This window comes from Ceratotherium simum, chromosome 21, assembly GCF_057802395.1.
Source record: "Ceratotherium simum simum isolate JZ-2026a chromosome 21, ASM5780239v1, whole genome shotgun sequence".
Lineage (NCBI taxonomy): Eukaryota > Metazoa > Chordata > Mammalia > Perissodactyla > Rhinocerotidae > Ceratotherium > Ceratotherium simum.
The window spans coordinates 33,604,748-33,628,231 of NC_141920.1; the positions used below are offsets into that span (position 1 = coordinate 33,604,748).

The window sequence follows — 23,484 nt, forward strand, 5'->3', positions numbered from 1 at the left end:
TAACTCTAGGTACTTTTCCATGTGATAACCACTGAGCCCTAATGTGAGACCAAAGATTTTCACAGTCACTCTCCATCTCTTTAAAAGTATTGTAAATATTCTACTATATTTTAAGAGTCTTGCGTTTACAAAATGAATCTCACTGATCATTTCCTGCCGCACATTGTATACGTCTGAATGGAACTTCTTTGCTACAGTAATGCCTACCGGCCTAACGGTGCAACAAATGAATTTTATGTGTGGCCTCTCTCTAAAATGCTGTTGTGGAGCCATTTCACTTATTACAAAATAGTCTTTTTAACAGTGGTTACACCTTATAGTTTGGGCATAAACCATTGCTTTTATTAAATATGTAATTTACTAGTATGATTGTATTTTGTCTGGTTCATATTCAGAGGTTTGCAATAAGTAGAATCTTGAAAGATTGGTTGGGCAAAAAAGTCTAGAATGTTATCTTCTCTTAGCACTTTCAAGATATTTTCCAGCCAACGAGAAGTCTTCTGCCCACCTAAGTGTTTTCTTTTTGTAGGAAATCTGTCTTTTCCCTCCAATTTTAAAGACTCTCTTCTTACCAATGGTTGGCTGTATCAAGACATCCATTTGTACTGATTTATTTTGTTGGGATTTGTGATTCCTGAATTTAAGGATTTTTGTCTTCAACGATTATGGAAAATTCTCAAGCATTCTCTTTTGAATGCTTGCTTCTCTCCCATATTTTCTTCTGCAACTCCTAGTAGACATATGTTGAACTTTCTCATTCTATCTACATCATATTTTCCATTTCTACCTTTCGGAGTTCTCCAACTGTGGTTTTAAACAATATTTAATGCACCTATTCAATTTTAAATTTCTATGACTATATTTTTCATTTCTAGAATTTCTATGTGGTTCCTTTTCCATATTGCCTGTTTTCTTTCATTATAATGTTTACCTTTTAATTTACTTAATGATTCTAAACATACTCATTTTATGGTTTCTTCAGATTGTTCTGTTACCTAAAATTATTGAAACTGCTAATCTTGTTTGTTGGGTCTGCTGTTTTTCCTTTATGATGATTCATTAACTCAAATGGCTAGCAATTTTTATTGGGAGTTTTGGTTTTTTTTAGGGGGTACTGTTTTCTGTAGAAGGCCCATACGTGCTAGATGGTAGATACTGCCCTCCAAGTATTTTTGCAATTACATTTGCTGGGCCTTCATAGATTTTGTGGTCTTGGACCAGTTTCTCTCTTATCTTTTCAGGATTCTCTTATAAGACATTTAAATTTAGATCTACATCTGTGTGTGGTACAGACCTTGGCTCTGATTTCTCAAGAGACTTTTCATTTCTCCACACAGAACCCCATGCGGGGATGAACTACCTTACTGCTTCCTTTGGCTGATGGGTAGTTTTCCTACTCCCTGTTAAACAGAGAAGGCAGCCCTTGCAAGTTTTCACCTTTAGGCACGGGCTTCAGTCCTGGTTCACTGCCTTACATGAAGCACACCCCACCTTAAAGTTTCACCTCTGATCCCTACACAGGCATTAAAATCTCAGCTCCAAGCCATGAGAATCTACATCCATCGCCCAAATCCCTCAGTGCAGCTGAGGCTTCATTTGTAGAACTAGGTTCCTTCTTTTTTTTTTTTTTTGTGAGGAAGATCAGCCCTGAGCTAATATCCAGGCCAATCCTCCTCTTTTTTTGCTGAGGAAGACTGGCCCTAAGCTAACATCCGTGCCTATCTTCCTCCACTTTATGTGGGACACTGCCATAGCATGGCCTGACAAGTGGTGCATCAGTGCACACCCGGGATCCAAACCCGGGCCGCCAGCAGCGGAGCACGCACACTTAACTGCTATGCCACGGGGCCGGCCCCTAGGCTCCCTCTCTATTTCCTGCAAATTGCACTTTCCTGGTCTCACTTCGAGATCAACTTGTATTTACAATTCTTTTATTTTTATTTTATCCAGCACTCATATGTATTTATAGCAAGACTGGGATTTGCATTAGATACCATGTTGCTGGAAACTGAAGCCCACTATTTATACAGTGGCTTTAATAGATTTTGTTTAAGCAAAAAAAGAGCTTCACTGTTAAAGAAAACAAAAACATAAAAAATCCAAGGGCTAGTTCAATGCTCTTCTATTCATAAAAAAAAAGGCGGCCAGGGAAACGAAGGGGCTTTAATGGTTACACACCCACTAGGAACAGAGCTCCATTCTCCAATCTCCTGCCTCCCTTCCCTTCTCCTTTTTTCTTTGCTTTCTCCTCCCTCACCTCTCTCCTTCATTTCTTTCCTCCATGAAATATATATATTAAATTCAATGTCTTGAGACCTTTGGTAGATAAAGTGTCCACGGGCCAATATGAGGACAATTTTGTGAGTTTTAGTAAACCAGTTACACTAAAGTGACGTGCACGTGAGGCTTAACTCCAGAATATCATCTCCTTCATCAAAAACATCTATAGGAAGGGAATTGTCATCATTTGGTTTGTGAAGAGCTCAATTTGCTCTATACAGAGAATACAGCAACCTAATTTCTTTGTAGAACAATTATTAATAATTTATGAAAACGTATTTGTGGGTTCAAATTATTACTTTTTTTCTGTAGCTCTGACTATAACAATAGTCATAGTGTGGTGGCAAGTATTTATGCCACAGAAGTTAAATTAATGACCCTATTGTTTGAGACCACATGCTACAATCACATTAAAAAAAAAACCCTGTAGAAACTGAGTGACAAATATTATTACTTTTGGCTGCTTGTTTCTCATTTATACCCGATTCATTGTTCATTCTTGATTCTTTGCATCATGTATTAACAAAAGGAACTAATGTTTCTTTTCAAGCCAACTGACCGAGTGCAGTGTTTGTTAAGAAAAGTCAACAAACCATAAAGTGACATAAGTGATAGAACTTCAAAGGGACCTTATTCCTTTCATCCTAACACACCTTGGAACCATCACAAAAGTGGCAGTCCTTTCTTTCCATGAAATAAAAAACTTCTCTGCCTTTTTAATAGTTTCAGGTTGACCTGAGGTGACTGGGGAGTTTATTAGAAATAGTTTAACAGGCAAAGGAAGATAACTAAGGTGACTACTCTGTATAAGCGCTAGAGACAACTGATTTTTCAGCTGTGAAAGAGCCTTTGAGTGGTGTCAGTGTCCTGAGCCTCCCAGGACAGCCTCCCTAATAGAAACTCCAGCCTGGCATATACGTTCATTCCTGTTGACACCAGCCACGTCTACACCACCATTTACGGAGCATGTACTATATGCCAGGCACCATGCTCAATGCTCCATAGGCATTATTTTATTTAATTCTCTCAACAAACCCAAGAGGAGGTATATCCCCAATTTTATAGATCAGCAAACTGAGGCTCAGAGACATAAGGACAATGCCCGAGGTCACTCGGCTAGTACGTGCTGTGGAGAAAGGATTCAACCCATTGTCTGTGTGATGCCAAAACTCGTGCTCCTACCTCTGAACCATGAACCTGCCTAATGGATGTGCAATTTAAACTCCTGACTTTTTACCTGAAAGGCTTGTTATGACTACTCTCTTTCCCCTTTAAGAGTGACTTACCTAAATAATTTGAGATTATCTGCAAGTTTAGGGATATCAGTAATGTCCTCCTAAGGAAAAACAGATAACATTTCATAAGCCATAATTAGACAGGAGGTGCTGCACTGTCCAATACTGTAGCCAATTGCCACCCGTAGCTATTTAAATTGGATGAATTAAAATTAAAGCTCGGCTCCTCAGTCACACTAGCCATATTTCTAGTAGATAGCTTAGGGGGTGGTGCGGGGAAGGGGTGGGAGGGGGATGGGGCACATTCAGGAGCTGCTGGGGTGGTTGGCAAAGTTCTGTTTCTTGATTTGGGTGGCGACTTGGGTGATAATTTAATACATTTTTTTCACTTCCCTATATGTGTCATATATCACACAAATGAAAATAAGAGATTAAAAAAACTGACGAAGCGCTACCATTCAAATTAAAATTTTGAGTTAGAAACTACTACTTTTACGTATAAACAAAATATTTTACAATCTTTACATCGAGTGAGTAACTTCTAGCTACATCTACTTCACTGATTAAGCTCTCAAAAGGAATCTGGTTCAAGGTTCATTCTGCAGTGCAGGTTGGTGCCTATTTTCAAACTGAAAAGCCTACAGTTTGGCACCACACAAAAATATTGAGGGAAGGAGGAGGAGATTTTTCATTTATTCTAAGAAGGGTCACTTTTCTGTTGTATCGATTTGGCAGAAGAAGTAGACAAAAGGGAACTTCAATTTCATGGGGCTTGTGTCTCCTATAAACGTGAGACAGGGCTCTGAATCTCTACAGAATTTTGGTATTTAATTTGTATAAGGTATTTGCTTTTGCATGATACCAATTTCTTATTTTAAGGAATTTAATCACAAGAAAACATACATTAAATAAAGAATATAGTGACTCATTTTTATCTATTACTATTTATATCCAATTACAATGGATCTCTCTGATTCAATGTGATTAAACTAATAATTACTCGCATGATCGAAGAAGTTAAACAAAAGGGTGGCACTTGACAAATGAACCAAACAGGAAGGGCATTCTAATTATAAAGATGACATTTGGCCACATTTCATGGATAAGAAGCAAGAGATGTTAAAACAGTTCTCTTTACGTTTTACTGGACGGTTTTTTGTTTATTCATTTCCTGAAGTCAAAAGCATTCAGGAACTTTTTACAACGTTCTAGAAAAAGGCCCTCACTTCTGTCAACCTTGCCCAGTTGAAATGTATGACTAGGTAAATAGATAATAAGGTTTTGTATCTGTAAAAGATTTTCTCTCTTCTCACAGCTACCCTATACAATAGACTGGAGGGTTCTTTCTAGACTTAAGTTAAGGGACCAATTGCATGTTCCACGCTAGTGAAATGGAGCACTCAGCAGTCTTTCTCTCATACCATGCCAACTTATCCCTAAGAACAAATATAGTACAAAAGAACTGTCATTAGTAGTAATAAAAATATCCTACAGTCCCTTACAGGGCTGACTTGAGAAAAGCTAGTCAGTTCTTGCTAGGTTTAAGCTTGTCAGATGGCAACATGGTTTCTTTTTTCAAAATCAGACAAAATATTCTCTTAATTCTAATAAAAAAAAGTTCATTTACATTTGTCAATTAGTCAGAACAAAAGCACAAATCTGAGTTATCAGAAAAGTTCATACCAAAGCGTTGTCGGCTTTTCCACCTTCTAGGGTCACTTCCAAATTAGAAAGCGCTGCTTCCACTTCATCCACCTCAGACTCATTTGTAAAATCCTGTATTTCAGCTGATGATGACACTTTGCTAATGTGATACTACAATGAAACAGAGGTTTTAGAAATGTTATAAACACAAATGAATCCATTCGCCATTTCTTTTTCTTTGAAGACAATTCCCCCATAACACCAAACACCTCCTGGAAGGAGATCTCTCTTCTATGTAGAGAGAGTGACATTTTGATCTGAATCATTCTGAGATTTATGGTTAGTCATGTTCAGACTCGGTTCTTCTCCATCACTGGTTGAGCTTGTAGTGAGGAAGAGATAAGGATTGCAAGACTAACGCCTTAGAGAAGATGCGCACGTGTGTGGGTTATGAGGAGCTCTTAAAATTTAAATTTACTCCCCTCATTTTCAGCTCTTTCTTCAAAGAAAAAAACAGTATAAAGCAAATGAAACTTTAACAGAACAAACTTGCTTTGTTTCCTTCCGGAGAAAAAGTACTGAAGTTCCCATACCTGCAGTGCTGCAAAGATCAACATTTCTTCCTCTGTGCAGTCAATTTCTTCTAAGAGAATGGCCCACCTGGCTTGTTCATAGAGTTGGTTTATTCGGACAGCATCGTACTAGAGAAAGAAACAGGTATATGTGTGTGTGTGTGAGAGGTCATATTTACACTCCACAATACAAAAATTCTAGAATAACTGAGGCCATTTCTTGTTAACTGGATACAATAAACTTTAGTTCAGGTAACTGAAAGAAACACCTCTATCTTTCCACTGCCCCAGCTCATTTTACTTCTCAATTTAGAACTTTCTTTCTCAAAATATTTTTCAGAGCTGCTTTGAGGGGCCAAACCGACCCATCTTATTTCCATCATTTTCCCTCTCTTTTATCACGCTTCTATTGGTAGGAAAAACAGGCAGTGGAAATGGTTTATGTGACAAGAATTATAAAGGAGAAGGGACCCCCAAGCTGATCTGCAAACCCAGTGCAATCTTAACCAGAATCTGATAGGGATTTTTTTCATGGAACTTTACACAAGCTGATTCTCAAGCTGAGCTGGAAGAGATAATGTTCAAATATTGCCAAGAACATTTTGAAAAAGAACAATGTTGGGGAGACACTTGTCCTCTCAGACATCAAAAAATATTATAAAGCTGTGTAATTACCATGACCAAACAAGTTTCAAGGGGGAAAAAAAAAAGCTGTGTAATTAAAATAATGTGGTGTTGGTATAGCAATAGACAAAATATTAATAAAGCAATATCTAGAAATAGACCTATGCATGTATATAAATTTAATATAAAATAAAAATGGCATTATACCAGTAAAGGAAGAAAGAATTCAACATTACAAATAGTGTTAAAAATGCCTAGGGGCCGGCCCCATGGTGTAGTGGTTAAGTGCGTGCCCTCCACTGCTGGCAGCCCGGGGTTCGGATCCCGGGTGCGCACCGACGCACCGCTTCTCAGGCCATGCTGTGGCGGCGTCCCACATAAAGTGGAGGAGGATTGGCATGGATGTTAGCTCAGGGCCAGTCTTCCTCAGCAAAAAGAGGGGGATTGGCATGGATGTTAGCTCAGGGCTGATCTTCCTCACACACACAAAAACAAACAAAAAACGCCCAGCCATTTGGAAAACAAAAATCCAAAATCAAAAAACAATCTTACATCATCCAAATATATAAATTACAGATAGATTAAAGAATCTAAACATACAAAACAAAGTGGTATCAATGAGATATCACTTCACAACCACTAGGATGGCTCTGACATAAAAGACAGATAATAACAAATGTTGGCAAGAATGTGGAGAAATTGGAACCCTTGCTCATTGTTGGTAGGAATGTAAAATGGTATAGCTTTCGTGGGAAAAAGTTTGGCAGTTCCTGAAAAAATTAAACATAGACTATGATCCAGCAATTCCACTTGTAAGTATATACTGAAAAAAATTGAAAAGAGGGACTCAGATATTTGTACATCAATGTTCATAGCAGCATTATTCACAATAGCCAAAGATAGAAACAACCTAAATGTCCATCAACAGATGAATGAACAAAATAAATGTAGTATATACATACAATAGAATATTATTCAGCCTTAAAAAGGAATGAAATTCTGATACATGCTACACCATATATGTACCTTGAAAACATCATGCTAAGTGAAATAAGCCAGACACAAAAGGACAAATATTGTATGATTCCCCTTATATGAAGTACCTAGAATAGACAAATTCATAGAGACAGGAAGTAGAATGGTGGTTATCAGGGGTTGGGGATGGGTGAGGGGGGACAGGGGTTTTTGTTTAGTGGGTACAGAGTTTCTGTACCAGATGACGAAAAAGTTTTGGAAATGGCCAATGATTCACAACACTGTGAATGTACTTGATGCCCCTGAATTATAGACCTACAAATAATTAAAATGGTAAATGTTGTTATGTATATCTTACTACACACAAAAAAAGTGAAAGAAAAAAACCCCTGACTTGTACATGAATGTTCATAGCAGCATTATTCATAATAGCAAAAAAGTGGAAACAACCCAAATGTCCATCAACTGACGAATGGATTTAAAAAAAGTATATACAAAATAATGGAACATTATTTTGCAATAAAAAGAAAAGAAATACTGATACATGCTACAATATGGATGAACCTTAAAAATGTTATGCTAAGTGAAAGAAACTAGTCACGAAGTACCACCTATTGTATTAACTCCATTTATATGAAATGTCCAAAATAAGTTAATCCATAAAAACAGAAAGTAGACTGATGGTTGCCTAGGGCTGGGAGGGTTGGAGGGAAATGGGTAATGGGTTTCTTGTTGGGATGATGAAAATCTGAAATTAAGACAGAGGTGATGGTTGCACAAGTCTGTGAACATGCTAAAAATCATGGACTTGTACAGTAAGTGGTTGAAATGTATGGTATGTGAATTATATCCCCAAAAGCTGTTATAAAAAATCTAAAAGTAACATCCAAAACTATTAGAAGTAAATATGAGAGAAAACTTTTTATAATCTTTGAATGAGGAAGGCTTTTCTAAGCAAGACAGGAAGCCTAAAAGTTACAATGCATAAGACTGACTTGATAATCTAAAATTAAACATTTTTAATGGTGTAAAATACCCTAAAGATTGTATGTTTATAGGACAAAATACAAATTGAAAGAAAATATTTACAATAAATATAAAAGATAATATCCATTACACACAAATGCTCCTATAAATCAATATGAAAAATATAGGTAATTCAATAGAAAATGGGGCAAATATATAAACAGGCAATTTAAAGAAACCAAAACAGCCATGTAGATATTGGAAAAGATGCTCAACCTCACTAATAATCAGAGAATTCAAATTAAAATAAGATAACGTAATTTCTATTTTCCTATCAGATTTACCCAGATTGTAAGTACTGATAATGTCTGGCGTTGGTGAGGATGGGCTGAAGCTGGCACTTTCTCATATGAAGTTTGTGGGAAGGCAATTTGGTGGTATCTTTTAGTATCTTTTTGCCTCTTGATGAGTATGTCTATGGTTACTATTCTTTTTTTTTTTTTTTTTGTGAGGAAGATCAGCCCTGAGCTAACATCCATGCTAATCCTCCTCTTTTCGCTGAGAAAGACAGGCTCTACGCTAACATCTGTTGCCAATCCTTCTCCTTTTTTTTCCCCAAAGCCCCAGTAGATAGTTATATGCCATAGTTGCACAGCCTTCTAGTTGCTTATGTGGGACGTGGCCTCAGCATGGCCAGAGAAGCGGTGCGTCGGTGCCCGCCCGGATCCGAACCCGGGCCTCCAGTAACGGAGCGCATGCACTTAACCGCTAAGCCACGGGGCCGGTCCCTATGGTTACTATTCTAAAAAAAATGCAAGCACTCATCAAAGATACTTGTAAAAGAATGGTCACATTTTTTGAAAGAGCAAAAATTGCAAGCAACCCACGGATCCTGATAAACTATGGTTTAACCTTTCCTTTGATTATTTTGTAGCAGCTAAAAAAAGCGAGTCAGACATATATACTGATATGAAAAGATGGCCATGATATATAGTGAAGTAAAAAGAAGCAAGCTACAGAGCCAATAAATGATTCCATTTATGTTGGGGAAAAAAGATTCTGAAAATTTGTTAAAAAATGTGTTTAAAAGTGTACGTGAAAAAATCTGGAAGAATGGTTAGTCATCAAGGTGTTAACTATGGCTGCCTCTTGGAAGAAAGGTATAGTAAAGGACTATTTTCCATCTTTACTCTTAATGATTCCTCTTTATATTTGATTTTTAAAAATTATTTTTAATTGTGGTAAAATACACATAACAAAATTTATCATCTTAACCATTTTTAAGTGTATAGTTCAGTGGCGTTAAGAATATTCATACTGTCGTGCAACCATCACCATCACCCATTTACAGAGCTCTTTTCATCCTGCAAAACTGAAACTTTGTACCCATTAAACAATAACTCCTATGTGTGATTTTTTTTTTTTTTTTTTTTACAGGGAGTATGCATTTTATATTACCCTTAAAAAAAAAAATGTTGAAGAAAACATGGAGGAGGAATAGAAAGATAGAGTACCTAAGCAAGCTTATCAAGGCTTGATTACCATTAGTTTATTTTTCCTTTTGCATTAACCTTACACATACTAAGAAAAAAAGTGATAGGGAATGTAAAAATCTGAAGGAAGCCAAAACCAGCAAATGGTGTTGCTATCAGATAAGCGGGAAATGAGGCCTGCTGCCCAGGCCTGCTCCTTCTCGGCATCTCCAAAGCTGCTGGGAAAGGAAGGCAAGTGCAAGTCCAAGTGCGTGGTATTCAGTAGGCTGGAATAATAAGAATCTTCAGAAAGTCTGTCTTTGTTTTGTGAACTTTGCAAGGTGTCACGGAACACCAAGAGTTAGCCCCAGAATCCTCCAAAAATAAATCAAAACACAACACACAAGAGAATATTCACAGCAACATTATTCACAATAGCTCCAAATTGGAAACAGTCCCATATCCCTCAACTAGTGAATGGATGAGCAAAATGTGGTCCATTCACACAGTGGGACACCACTCAGCAGTAAAAAGGAAGACACTACCGATACGTGCAACAACACGGATAAACCCCAAATATATCATGCCGAGTAAAAGAGTCCAGACATACAAGAGTACATACTATATGATTCCATCTATATGAAATCTCTAGAAAAGGCAAAACTCTAGACAGAGAGCAGACCAGTGGTGGGCTGAGGGCAGGGACTCACCACGAATGAGGAAACTCCTTTGGGTGATGCAAGTGTTTTAAAACTGGATTATGGTGATGGTTGCACAACTATATAAATTTACTAAAAATCATATTGCACACTTACAATAGGTGAATTTTATGGCATGTAAATTATATGGCAATCAAAAGACATGACAACTAAAACAACCACATACACAGTGCACACCAAAAAACCAAGCAACCTCCCCCCCGCTCCAAAAGATCCCTGCTTTAATTCATGATTGAAAGACAAAATCTCAATAGTATGTGCAGCCACTGAAGTTTGAATTAGACTAAGAAACTATCATTATCTATCTATCCATCCATCCGTCCATCCATCCATCCATCTGACCACCAGTCAGTCACAGTGTCTACAATCCTAATGCTGTAGGAGTTTTAGTGAGAGTAAGTTAAATCACCCAATAAGGCCTTTCTCTCAAATGCAGTCAGTAAAGATTTAAAAAATTTAATAAAAGTTTCCATACCTTAACATACTTAACTCCTACCCAAGCCAAAGAAAACAATTCTTTGAAAGAACATTGGTTAAACAAAAGTGACCTACATTTACAGACAGACATTAGGAGAACAGGACCTAGAATAAGGTGTCATGAGGACAGGACAAGCCCTAGCTCTCACTGAGGAACACAGGATTCCTCTGTTCCCTCAGCAGAGCTCTGGATCCTCCTCTTCGGAGCCTTGGTCACCTTCCCACTGAGGCTCTGGGACATCACAAGGGTCTTTCACAGGTCATTCATCAACAGGCATCCACTAGGTCTTTTTCTCCTTGAGAACTCTTTCAGTGGTCAGAAACTTAGAAGCAAACTTCTCCCTTGGTGGAGACTGGCTACTCCTGCCCTCTCCTGGGCCCTAGAGTTCCTTCGTCTCCTGGTGTAACGAGAATAGAAACCCCAGGCTGGAAGCACGTGGTTTCTGCCACCTCCACTGCTTGAATCCGTTTCTTCTCTTCTAGTCAATTCAATAAACCCCTCTCTTCTTCCATCAACCAACAATACAAACAAATAAAATCTACCTCCCACAGTTTTCACACTCTCAAGAAGGGGTTACGATTTAGACTTAATCACCGAAGACTGTCTATTAGCTGAGAAGCAGCTTTCAGTATCCTCCAGGCAGGCCTCTTATTAAAACTGCTGTGCCTTTTCTCTACTGAACATCTAAAAAATACTATGAACTATTGGAGGTATACAAGTTTTTTTTTTAATTGACACATTTTGAATGCATTTAAATGGGGCAAAAGACTATATAATGAAGGAATTCATTTTGAATGAATTCTAAAGGAACAAAAGGGTATACAATAAAAGGTTAGTCTCCCTCCCTTCTTTGTTCCCTACAAATTGTTGTTTCTCTACGGAAACTTTTCATTCAATAATACACCCTGAATATGTTCCACATCAAAAGAAAGCTGATTCATGCTTCTTAACAACACTATATAGATGTATCGTAACGTATTTAACTAGTTCCCTACGAGGGATGTTTAGGCGGTTTCCAATCTTTCCCTAAAACAAATAATGTAGTAATAACTCTTCTTGTGTACAGACATATCAATTCACATATGTGAGTATAACTGTGTTATAAGTACCAAGGGGTGGGTTTGCTGGGTCAAAGTTATGTAAAATTGTAATTCTGATAGATATTGCCAAATTGCCTTCCATAGAGGCTAGATTTGTACTTTGACCTATAAGCAGTATATGAGAGAGCCTGTTTTCCTGCATTCTTGCTAAGATAGCATATGAAACTTTTTGATCTTTGTCACTATAAGGCTAAGAGCCACTATAGTTTCTTTTCTACGAACTATGTGTTCACATCCTTTGCTCATTGGTCTACTGGGTTGCTTAGTCTTTTTATTATTGATTTGAAGGAGTTGTTTATACATTAGGAAGATTAGCCTTTTGTTTGTAGTATGTGCTGCAAAGACTTTTCCGCTTTGTTTATAGTTTTTTGCCATGCATAAAATTTCCATTTTTTTTATTAAAATGTATCAATCTTTTATGGATTCATGATTTTGCATTTTTAAAGTATATTATTTTTGAAATGTTGTATTCTAGTACTTTCATATATCTGAGATTTCAATCAGCACCTTTACCTTGGTCCTACAGGCTGCCTACATCTCTCCTCTGAAAGTCAGAGAAGAGAAGCTCCCTGGTCTATTTAATTTAGCTCCTTTTTTTTTTCTTTTAAATTGAGGTATAATTGACATATAACATTATAACTTAGTTCTTAGTTGTAGGGTGCCTCCTATGTTTGCAGTGGTTTCATGGGTGCTATCTTTGTTCTTCCTGATTCAATTGCAGATTCTATGAAAACATCAACTACATCTTAAGTTTCTGTATCCCTCTATCCACTCAGCACATAGTAGGAGACTTAACACCTGGTTTTATTTATAGCACTCCATAGTTCAGGAGGGGAGAGAAGGAACCACTGCTACAACCCCAAAGTGGTTGGGGATCACTGTGCCTCTGCCCCAAAGTCATGTCCCTCTAGCCTGAGTCCTCCTGTCACCTTTGGGTTGACAGCTATTTGGCTGTTAGATCTGAATTGGTTTTGTTCCCGGGCTATGTAGAGAGAACTCCTCACCAATTAAGCAAGCAGCGGCTGGAGGCCAAAGAGCCTAAGACATCAGCCCTAGGGAGCCCCATCTTCACAGGCCTTGCCCCCTTCTGGGAGTATGATTCCTTTTATTTCTTCCACTTTTTAGACAAAACACACATTTAACACTGCCCTTCCACGTTTGACCTTTACACTGATGATCTGCCATGTCTGAATTCTTTGACTGGGAAGTAGCTTACATGTTCCTGACAACGTTTTCAGGGGTAGATGCCTGAGCTTCTTGATTTTTGGCATTAAGCTTAACTGACAAAGCAAGAGATTTAATGAAGAATCTCTTGGGAAGGAAATTGATAGGAGGGTCCCCAAAGGCCAGCTGATCCCATCACAGAGCCGGTGGCTAGGCAAGTCTGACTCTCTCAGCATCCTTGCAGCACGTGGGGGTAGGGGACAAGGGAAGTATCAGAAGTGGTCCCTTCCTCCAAGGAGTCTGCAGTTGATTTGTAGAGAAAATCCATGAATGTGGTACAATTAGAGGTGTGAGTCCTGAAATTGTACTCAGTTGTGGCTCAGAGAAGGGAAAGGCCAGTGTGATCAAGAGTAGAGAAAAGCTCCTTTCTGGAAGGGATAAGTTTTGAACGTGGTATCAGGCCAGGCGTTCTGAATCTGGGGTTCTTGGATCTGGGGGTCTGAATCAGGTAGTCCATGAGGTTGGATGAGGAAAAACTACATCTCCGTTTACATCAACTTCTAACGGAAATTTAGCATTTCCTTCCATGATCAATGTAGGCAACAAACCACAGTATTTCAGAGTACTTGTGACTTTGTGACCACCAGAATCACAGATTTTTCCTATTGTATCACAGTTGTTGTTTTCAAATAATGCTCACATGCATCACCACTTTGAAATTATGCTAGCTATGAGACCTGCCACTAGTTCTTATTATCTTCTCAACTAATTAAACACATATGTTACTATATCCATTTCAAAAAATATTTTGGTTACTACAGTTCAATATAACTGTTTCATTTTGTAATCCTATGTATTTTATTTCATTAATTTGAAAACATTATTCTAATGTCCAGCAGTTTTGGGTTCTCAGCTGCTAGCTTAGTTCTTGGTGCACAGTAGCTGCTCAACAAATAAATGAATAAACAAACACTAGGGGCACAAGTTTGAATAGATAAGATGGGGCCAAATTACTGACTTAGCAATTAGAAAACGCATGAATATATTTTATTTATGTATTATCTAGTTTCAGAAAAAAAATTTAAGGCAGTTTATTAGGATAGATAGCATACAACAAGATACCTTAAATTAACCACGATTTAAGCAAGGGAAGAGTAAAGTCAAGTAAGGAATGAGGCTTATAAATGAAATCACAGTAAATGTATAGATTTGGTGCTAGCAGACAATGCAAAAAAAACAAAAAACAAAACCTGGACAGTTGTATAATTCACAGTGCCCTTAAAAAAAACCAAAAAACAATTGCTTACAAGGAGCAGTACAGTAATTTCTCCTGCAGGTTTTATCAAAGAAGAGTCAAAATTTGCTCTTTTGCCATGATTCACTGGAAGTTATGCCCTCCAGACACAAGCTAGGTTCATGGCCATGAAGTTGGATCTAAACCAAAGATTGAGCAGGAACTCCACAGAAATGACCAGGAATAAGGCTTATTTTGAAGAAGATGCCAGTTAGGGAAGCAGTAGAAGCTGAGATGGGCCTTTGAAGACCAGACTCAAAATCAGGACCAAAGAGAAGACAGTGCCATGAGAGGCAGAAACACTGCTGTGGATGAGAAGAGCCTCTGCACAGAAAGAGTGACTTGAGGCAGGGCCCTCAGACAAGTGCCCAGCAGGAAAGGGAAAAGAGCAACAAGCACGAAACTGGATGGAAACAATACGATGAAATCACCCAGTGCACTCAGAGGACTGGTGACCCAGTTCATATTTTCTACATTTGGCCATTGAAGTGCTGACTCAAAACACTAAAGGGTGAATCAAGGGCAAGGAAGGGGCAGGAGTTCAGGGGACTTACGTCATCACTCAGCTGTCCTAGTAAACCTCAGGTGGGAGATGTGCACTTAAGATGGGAGTTGGTGACCAGCTGGGGTCTTTATTTACATAGAGGAGCCCTCTTTCTCATCACCAAAGACTTATTTGGCACTGCAGTGCGGAGTCTGGTGTGTGCCATCATGGTGTCCTGGCTTCTCACCAGCACCTGCTCTTAACCTGGGCCCTGACAAGTCCTTCCTTCCTAAGCATCAAGGACCCCGGCTCTGTGAGCAGCTCTCTTCCTGTTCCTTCATTCCTGTGAATGCAGAGCGGTGGCTGACCACACTCGCTAGAAACTAAAAGATGAAAATCCAGAGACCAGTATACATTTATTGGTCTAACCCTGCAGAGCTAAACAGAAGATTACACAAATTAATCCTAATTTTGATAACTAAATGACTCAATTTTACACTTCCATACATTCACATTAAAAAAAAAGAGAATAGAGAAAAAGTATCTTACTTTGGGATTCAAGTCAAAGAAAGTGTAGTATTTAAATCGTAACAGCAGCTGCTCATCCTCCTGGATGCCTTGTTCCATAAGGGAACGTGAGGAGTCCAGCCAACTAGAAAACAATAGGATGAGTTTTAAAAGTCAATCAATTTTACACATATATATTATAGTACTATAGAAATGTTTATATATACATATACATATATATGTAAATATATACACATGCGTAGGTAATGTATATATATACACAGATATATATATATATCTGTATACATATATATTATATACATTACATATATATCTATACACAGATATATACATATCTATATACAGATATATATATAAGACATACATATATACAAACATATATACATATATATATGCAGACCTATACCACCTTGAACAAAGTCCAAGTAAGTAATATAACCAAAAGCCAGTAAGGGAGAGGAATTGATAATAGCTTACATCTGCATTTTGTTTTACAGCTTTTATAGCTTTCCAAGTGCCTTTTGGAAAGGCATGTGTTTCCTCACCGACATGTTACAGTAACTCAGTGAAGGAGCCAGGGCAGTTCTTATTTTCTCAGTTTTATGGATGAGGAAACTGAGTCTCGGTGACATTAAGTGATAAGTTCAAGGCCATGCACCTCGTGGTGGAGCCAGAATGAGAACCTGTACTTGCTGACTTCCCGCACGGCCTCTCTGCTGCACCAGTTGGTCTAACCCAGCGCTGGCTCTATCCTTTTGTCTAGAACTTTCTGTAATGATGGAAATATTCTATCTTGCCCTGTCCAACAGAGTAGCCTCTAGCTACACGCGGCTACTGAAGATTTAAATGTGGCTAGTGCCATGTTTTAATTTTAATTAAATTCAAATTTAAATGTAAATATCCATTTGTGGCTAGTGGCTCCTGTAGTGGATAGCACATTTCCAGAGTTGAAACATGAATACCGGGTAATAGTGAGGGATGGAGATTAAAAGTTAACAACCAAACGAGGCAAGGCTGAGCGTCATCCAATACCACTGAATGAAAATGGCTTGAACGTCTATTATATTAGGCCCTGTGGGAGAACACGGATAACTGAGATGCAATCTCCATCCTAAAGGAACTAACAGTTCTGTGGGGGAGACCAAGCCTTGTAATAAATGAACAAGGTGACACTGGAGCAAGCAAGGTGTTAGAACAGAACTCCAGGAGGTGACTGATCTTGATTTGTGACATCTGAGAAGGAGACACTATGTGGCCAGGCCTTAAAGGACAAGCAGAGACTGGCCAGTAGAGCAGGAGAAAAGAAGAATCCCGGAGCAGGGCAAAACCTAGAGGTGAGGCAGTGACAGAAGAGGGAGTGTGCACCGTGGTGGAATGGGGTACACGAGAGCACAGCAGTATAGAGACAGCTGCTGGGCCAGACCTCATAGGGAGTAGAATGCTGTTAACAAATTTGACTTCATTTGGTGAACAATACAGAGCGAAAGAAATGGTGGTTTGAGAAATAGTCTGAGTGTATTTTCTGAGACCACTTCAGACGAAGCTGAAGGACTCACTCCTGAGAAAGCCTAAAGAGAGATGCGGTGTTCTACAAAAGACAGTGTGGGCCAGGTGGGCTACCTTGGGTCTCCCCCACTGACCCACAGGGACCAACTCACTTATAAACTGCTCTACATTCCATAAAACACACTTTGCACACCGTAGGGGCAAAGAATTAGTAGGCACATATGGTAAACCATTAAGTTACCTGAACACATAAATTTTGTCACCCTTTAAATGTATTGAAATGACCACAGGCTGCATTTTTCCCTTTTATTGCTAAATCAGTACTGACTTTTGCTAACAGTATATAATCCCCAGGCATGCTAACTTAAAAATTAAACCCCCATCTCTATAGCATCTTACTATATCAACATCAGTTCACAGAGAAGCAAAAAGGAGCCACGTCCTTACCCAGCGTTAAGCTTGGCTTTATCAACCAGAGACCGAGGCTGGTACATATCAGCAAGCGCTTCTGGTGACTGGGGGGGTTGGCTGAATGCAAGGATGCTGCAGTTTTGTTCGGTCAAAGGGCTGTCACTGAACCAAGTCATGGTGGATGACGCTGGTGTTCCATTGATGGGGTCATATGTGGGAGTCATGGTTTTACTGTATAAGCCAGGACTTACTGCAAGACAGAAGGGAACACGCACTATGACATAAGATTCTTTGGAAAAATAAGTACTAACACTGCTTATACTAAAATGGATTTTGAATTTAAATGTTTGCACCATTTAAAATAATTAGATGAGACATAATTGATGGGGAGAGAAGTTGAACACAGGTAAAACTCTTACCTGAATATTTAGCTTCTGAAAGCTGAGGAATTCATAGGCTGTAAAAGTTTCCAAAATCAACCCAGACAAATGTTGGGGACTATCTCCTTCTCAATAATTCAAAATTCTCCTATCTCAGCAGTGACTTTTGGTACTATTAGAGAACCAGAGATCTCACAGAATGCATGTATGTACTATATTTTCGGGCAAATCTCTTGAGCAAATAGCAGTACTTGCCAATTTTAAGAACCCAGCTAACTGATGGTTTATAAATCCTTGTGTAAGGAAAGTGCAAATAATCTTTTATTCTTTGCATTGGAATATACTATGCAAGAAAACCCTCCATGTTGCAAGCAAGTTAGAGATTTATTTATTTTTATGTAAAAAGAAAAGGATGATGCCTTTCCAGAATTTTTACCTGCCCTCCTGTTACCTGCCCAGTGCAAAATTGAAATTGAGTTCAGAAGAGTCATGTGAAGACAGAATCAGGAAAAGAGAAGTATAATTGAGTGATCCAAACAATCTCTTTTCCCCCTAAATACATGGCCAGTTCCATGAAAGTTTTGCATCAATCAGCAACATAACATATACAATTAAAATAATGAGCTGGGGACTGGCCCTGTGGCATAGTGGTTGGGTTTGGCATTCTCCGCTTTGGTGGCCCGGGTTTGTGGGTTTGGATCCCGGGTGCAGACCTACACGACTTAGTCGCCGTGCTGTGGTGGCGACCCATATGCAAAGTGGAGGAAAATTGGCAACAGATGTTAGCTCAGGGTGAATCTTCCTCACCAAAAATAAATAAATAAATCAAAATAATGAGCTGTAACATACACCTTGTTAAAAATATGGTTAGTTCTAAAATTAATTAGATATCCTTTCTCTTCACAGGAATCCTGCAATTTTGTTTGGGGGAGAGGGGAGGAGGAGGGAAGAGGAAATGCAGAGCTGAGGGGAGGGGAATTCTTGGGATTTAAGAATGAACTAAAACAACAAAACACTTGTCATGAATCTTACCTGGTGGACCTGAAATTGTCGGCGAACACTCCAGGTTTAAAATATCTTCAATGATGGGCTCCTTATTATTTTTATCTTTTTTTTTCTTCTTTTTAAAATAGTCACCAGAAGGCTTTAACAAGGAAAGCTCTTCTGATCTTCTAATATCTAATAAATAAATACACATAAAAAAGAAAGAGGAAAACCAAAAAGTAAAAAGAAAATTCCTTCTAAGACTCAGAGTTATGGTGGGCATCTGAAACCATTTCTTAGGAAATTCCTGAGAAGTAAATGGAACTAAAGTGAATTCCTTTTGACAAAATAGAAGGGCATCAGAGACCCCCAAAATGGGTGTGGGTGTGAGGCAAATAGCGGAGGGATATTCAGTCTAGTAAAATTTCCAGTTTGTTTTTTCACTTACTGTGAAAATATTTCAAACACACTCAACACAAAGGGAATAGTTTAATGGTCCCCTTCATGTGTTCATCATCCAGCGTCAACCACTAGCAGCATTTTGCTATTCTTGTGTCATCTGTTTTTTTTTTTTTTTTTTTTTTAAAGATTTTATTTATTTATTTTTTCCCCCCAAAGCCCCAGTAGATAGTTGTATGTCATAGCTGCACATCCTTCTAGTTGCTGTATGTGGGACTCGGCCTCAGGATGGACGGAGAAGTGGTGCCTCGGTGCACGCCCGGGATCCGAACCCGGGCCACCAGCATCGGAGTGCGTGCACTTAACCACCAAGCCACGGGGCCGGCCCCATGTCATCTGTTTACTACCAATTTTTCTCTCTCTCTTTCCCTCCTTCCTTCCTTCCTTCCTTCCTCCCTCCCTCCCTTCCTTTTCATTTTTTAAACAACAACCAAGGACCCCACCTTTTTTCTTTATGGACCAACATCCTGAGAACCTTTCTCTTACACAATGCCCAATAGCTAATTTCATCCATGTGGCGGACATCATTGGCGCCCTACCCATCTCTTCTTGGCCCTCACCATTTCAGTGCACTCTGACTCAACTTCCAATGGCAGCTAGGACATGTGTCTCTTTGCAACAAGGGCTTGCTCAGGATGCCCGAGTCTACATTGCCCAGATACAGATGCCAACAGGCCATACAAGTTTGGAGAATTAATGCACCCAAGAGCAGCCCTCAATGACTGGCAAGAATGGTGTATTAAGACCCCAGTTCCCTCACCCCTTGGGTGGGATAGCTCTGAGGCACGTCTACACTGTCTGCCAGAGGTCCCCAGTTGCCCGCAGTGTGACATGATTAATGACACTCACTTATTGGTGGCCTTCTCTTCCCTGTCTCACTTCCCCACCCCCAACCAGTGTTTCCTGGCATCAGCTCCCAAATAAATATTTGTACTTGAATCCTTATCTCAGGGTCTGCTTCTAAATAACCGAAACTAAGACGATAATCCCGATTTTCCTCCATTAGTCAAATATATTTATAATTGCCATTGTCATTCAGAAGCGATAACTATTAATCACACTGAGTTGCTATGATCCTAGGTAAAAACCAAGGAACGTGGACGTCAGAGTCTCTGGGTAGCTTTCCTGGAGGCAAATGCACTGAGTCCATAGGTCCTCCCACTTCTCAGTTCATATGCTGCTTAGCACTGAGACTGAGGCTAGCAGTTCAGCTCAACTCTCTCCCTAGTAACCAAGGGCGCTTGATTGTCAGGCTGCAACATGCACCTGTGACCATTCCAAATGCATAATTTATACACAAAACCTGGAGATGAAGCAAAATTTCCAGTGGAAGCATTAGAAACAAAACGAAAAACCCCTGTATCTCCAAACCGAAGATCTGTGTTTTTTCTTTGAGGGAAAAATGTTCATATTGCTAAATTTGAGTTAGCTTCAATGGATCGGACATAAAAAGTGATTATGAGAAATACCAAGTTGTGCCCTAGAACTACCATGGGGATATAATCTGGAAAAGAGAACAACAGGGCCGGCCCTGTGGCTTGGCGGTTAGGTGCGCGCGCTCCGCTGCTGGCGGCCCGGGTTCGGATCCCAGGTCCACACCGACGCACCACTTCTCCGGCCATGCTGAGGCCGTGTCCCACATGCAACAACTAGAAGGATGTGCAACTATGACATACAACTATCTACTGGGGCTTTGGGGAGAAAAAGGGGAAAAAAAAAAAAAAGGAGGAGGATTGGCAATAGATGTTAGCTCAGAGCTGGTCTTCCTCAGCAAAAAGAGGAGGATTGGCATGGATGTTAGCTCAGGGCTGATCTTCCTCACCAAAAAAAAAAAAAAAAAAAAAAAAAGAACAACATATGACTGCTTCAGTTTATTTCAAAACTCAAGTTCTTGGCTCCAGCTACAACGTGTGCTTCCAGTCCACTGTGATATGTGGAATGTATGATTTTATTTCATTAGTTACTTTGTTTCCAAATTTTCATTAGAATATTACTGAGGGGCCGGCCCCGTGGCATAGCGGTTAAGTGCCCGCACTCCGCTGCTGGCAGCCCGGGTTTGGATCCCGGGCGTGCACTGACGCACCGCTCATCAAGCCACGCTGTGGTGGCGTCCCATATAAAGTGGAGGAAGATGGGCATGGATGTTAGCCCAGGGCCAGTCTTCCTCAGCAAAAAGAGGAGAATTGGCATGGATGTTAGCTCAGGGCTGACCTTCCCCACCAAAAAAAAAAAAAAAGAATATTACTGAAAACAAGGTGCCCTGGTGCTTGCCATTCGCTCACCATGCATCAGGGACACTACTGGAACTTACGTTCTAAAATGGAAAGTTCCATTCCTTTGTTCCCTCAACAAAGAGTTATTGAGCAGCTAGTGTGTGACAGGCATCGTGGTAGGTGTTAGGAACACAGATGTGTCAAACGGTTTCTGTCTTCACCCTATTTAATACCATACCAGCCTCCACTGCCCCACACTGGCACTCCCAATCCCATATGTATTATTACACTTTTTTTTTTTTTCTCTACTACCTATCTCCTTTTAACATCTTATTTTTTACATTTATTATTTATTTTCTGTCTGTGTATGCTAGCATGTAAGCTCAAGGAGGGAAGGGATTTGGGGCTATTTTTTTTTATGGTAGGACGCTAACATATCCCTATCATTCACCACAATGCCTGCCTAATCAATTCATATTTGTTGAAGGAATGAATGAGCAGTTTATAGTTTAATGGGGAAGACGGAGCACTCACACATACGTTGTATATACTGTATGCAAATCCTGGACCTTAGGCTTGGAACCAAAGAATATAGCTACACACTTTCAAAAAATATAAAATAAGAATACTTTCATGACGCAGAGTTCGCTCCCATTATGGAATTCCCACAAAGAAGAAATGGTTTGGGCAATGTTGTCCCTAATGGCTGTTAAACTCATGGGACATCAACTCCTAAGAATCAGTTTTCGATTCATAAATAAGTATACTTTTCTGCTTAAAATCAACTCCACAAATAATTTTTGTGGACGGAGCTTTTTACTGGAGCCAGGTGCCAGTGAAGCAATTAAGAGATTGCCACACCATTATCTCAAAAACAATCAAGACACACTGGCTCTACGGCGATAATGATTTAATGGAACTCTTTTGTTTGTCTTAAACATAATAATGATTTTAGTATGGCTTGGAGAAATGAATTTTGGGGGAGAAATCTTAATGGGTTTTCTCTTCTGCTTACAAATCTCTTTCGAAATAGTTTTAAGCTTTATGGAAATGAGTCTGATTTATTTCAATAATGTTCCATTTGGTTTAACTCCACTTAAATGGCTCAAGTCCCCAGAACTGGGCTTGAAAAGTGTATTTCCTAATAAGGAAGCCAATTGCTTCTGGGCAGAAAGCACACACAATTTTCCTGCCCTCCTTTGCTTAGAGTCCAAAGGGCACGGGGCCCCTCCGGGTACTCACTCAGGGTTCTGCAGATATCACTGACAGCTTTAAAAACCACAGCCGAGAAGCTGACTCGCAATCTCACCGTCTTCACATTGGGCAGGCGGAGGCGAAGCATTTTATGCTGAGGGGTGAAGAGAAGCTTTGCATCTGCCTGGACTCCATATTTGTCCAGAGTCCAGTGTGTTTTCAGAAGCCAGCAACGTTTTTGTTCCCACCAAAGGGCAAAGTCTGACCAGTCTTGGGATATGTCTGCAAAAATGGAAATGAAATAAAATGAGACCGTGCTCCTGAGTCAACTCCATTGTGTGTAAAAACTGAAACAAACAACTGATCTTCAGCTCCCTGGCTCCTTTGACAACGCAAGGCTCAACAATCTTGGCTTCTCTTCAAAGTCAATAAGGTGAGGCAGGTAGAAAACAGACTGAACCTTACCATCATTTTATTTATTTATTTATTTTTTAATTCTTTGTTTATTGCAGTAACATTGGTTTATAACAGTGTATAAATTTCAGGTGGACATCATTATACTTCTATTTCTGCATGGATTACATCATGTTCACCACCCAAATACTAATTACAACCCATCACCACACACATGTGCCGAATTATCCCTTTCACCCTCCTCCCTCCCCCCTTCCCCTCTGGTAACCACCAATCCAACCTCTGTCTCTATGTGTTTGTTTATTGTTGTTATTATCTACTACTTAATGAAGGAAATCATACGGTATTTGACCTTCTCCCTCTGACTTATTTCACTTTGCATAATACC

General features: G+C 39.3%; 1 protein-coding gene across 4 annotated transcripts in view; it reads right to left on the reverse strand.

Annotated features, from left to right (window-relative positions):
- FERMT1 (FERM domain containing kindlin 1) overlaps nucleotides 1-23,484 on the reverse strand; it is a 41,203-nt gene that overhangs the window by 12,404 nt on the left and 5,315 nt on the right. For all 4 annotated transcript variants that reach the window (XM_087445591.1, XM_087445592.1, XM_004433769.3 and 1 more), the window contains exons 3-9: nucleotides 22,731-22,964; nucleotides 18,865-19,011; nucleotides 17,489-17,702; nucleotides 15,557-15,659; nucleotides 5,753-5,860; nucleotides 5,199-5,330; nucleotides 3,567-3,616 (exon numbers count right to left, since the gene is read on the reverse strand). In XM_087445591.1, coding sequence (XP_087301717.1) covers nucleotides 3,567-3,616; nucleotides 5,199-5,330; nucleotides 5,753-5,860; nucleotides 15,557-15,659; nucleotides 17,489-17,702; nucleotides 18,865-19,011; nucleotides 22,731-22,964 — 988 coding nt within the window. The remainder of the gene's footprint in view (nucleotides 1-3,566; nucleotides 3,617-5,198; nucleotides 5,331-5,752; nucleotides 5,861-15,556; nucleotides 15,660-17,488; nucleotides 17,703-18,864; nucleotides 19,012-22,730; nucleotides 22,965-23,484) is intronic.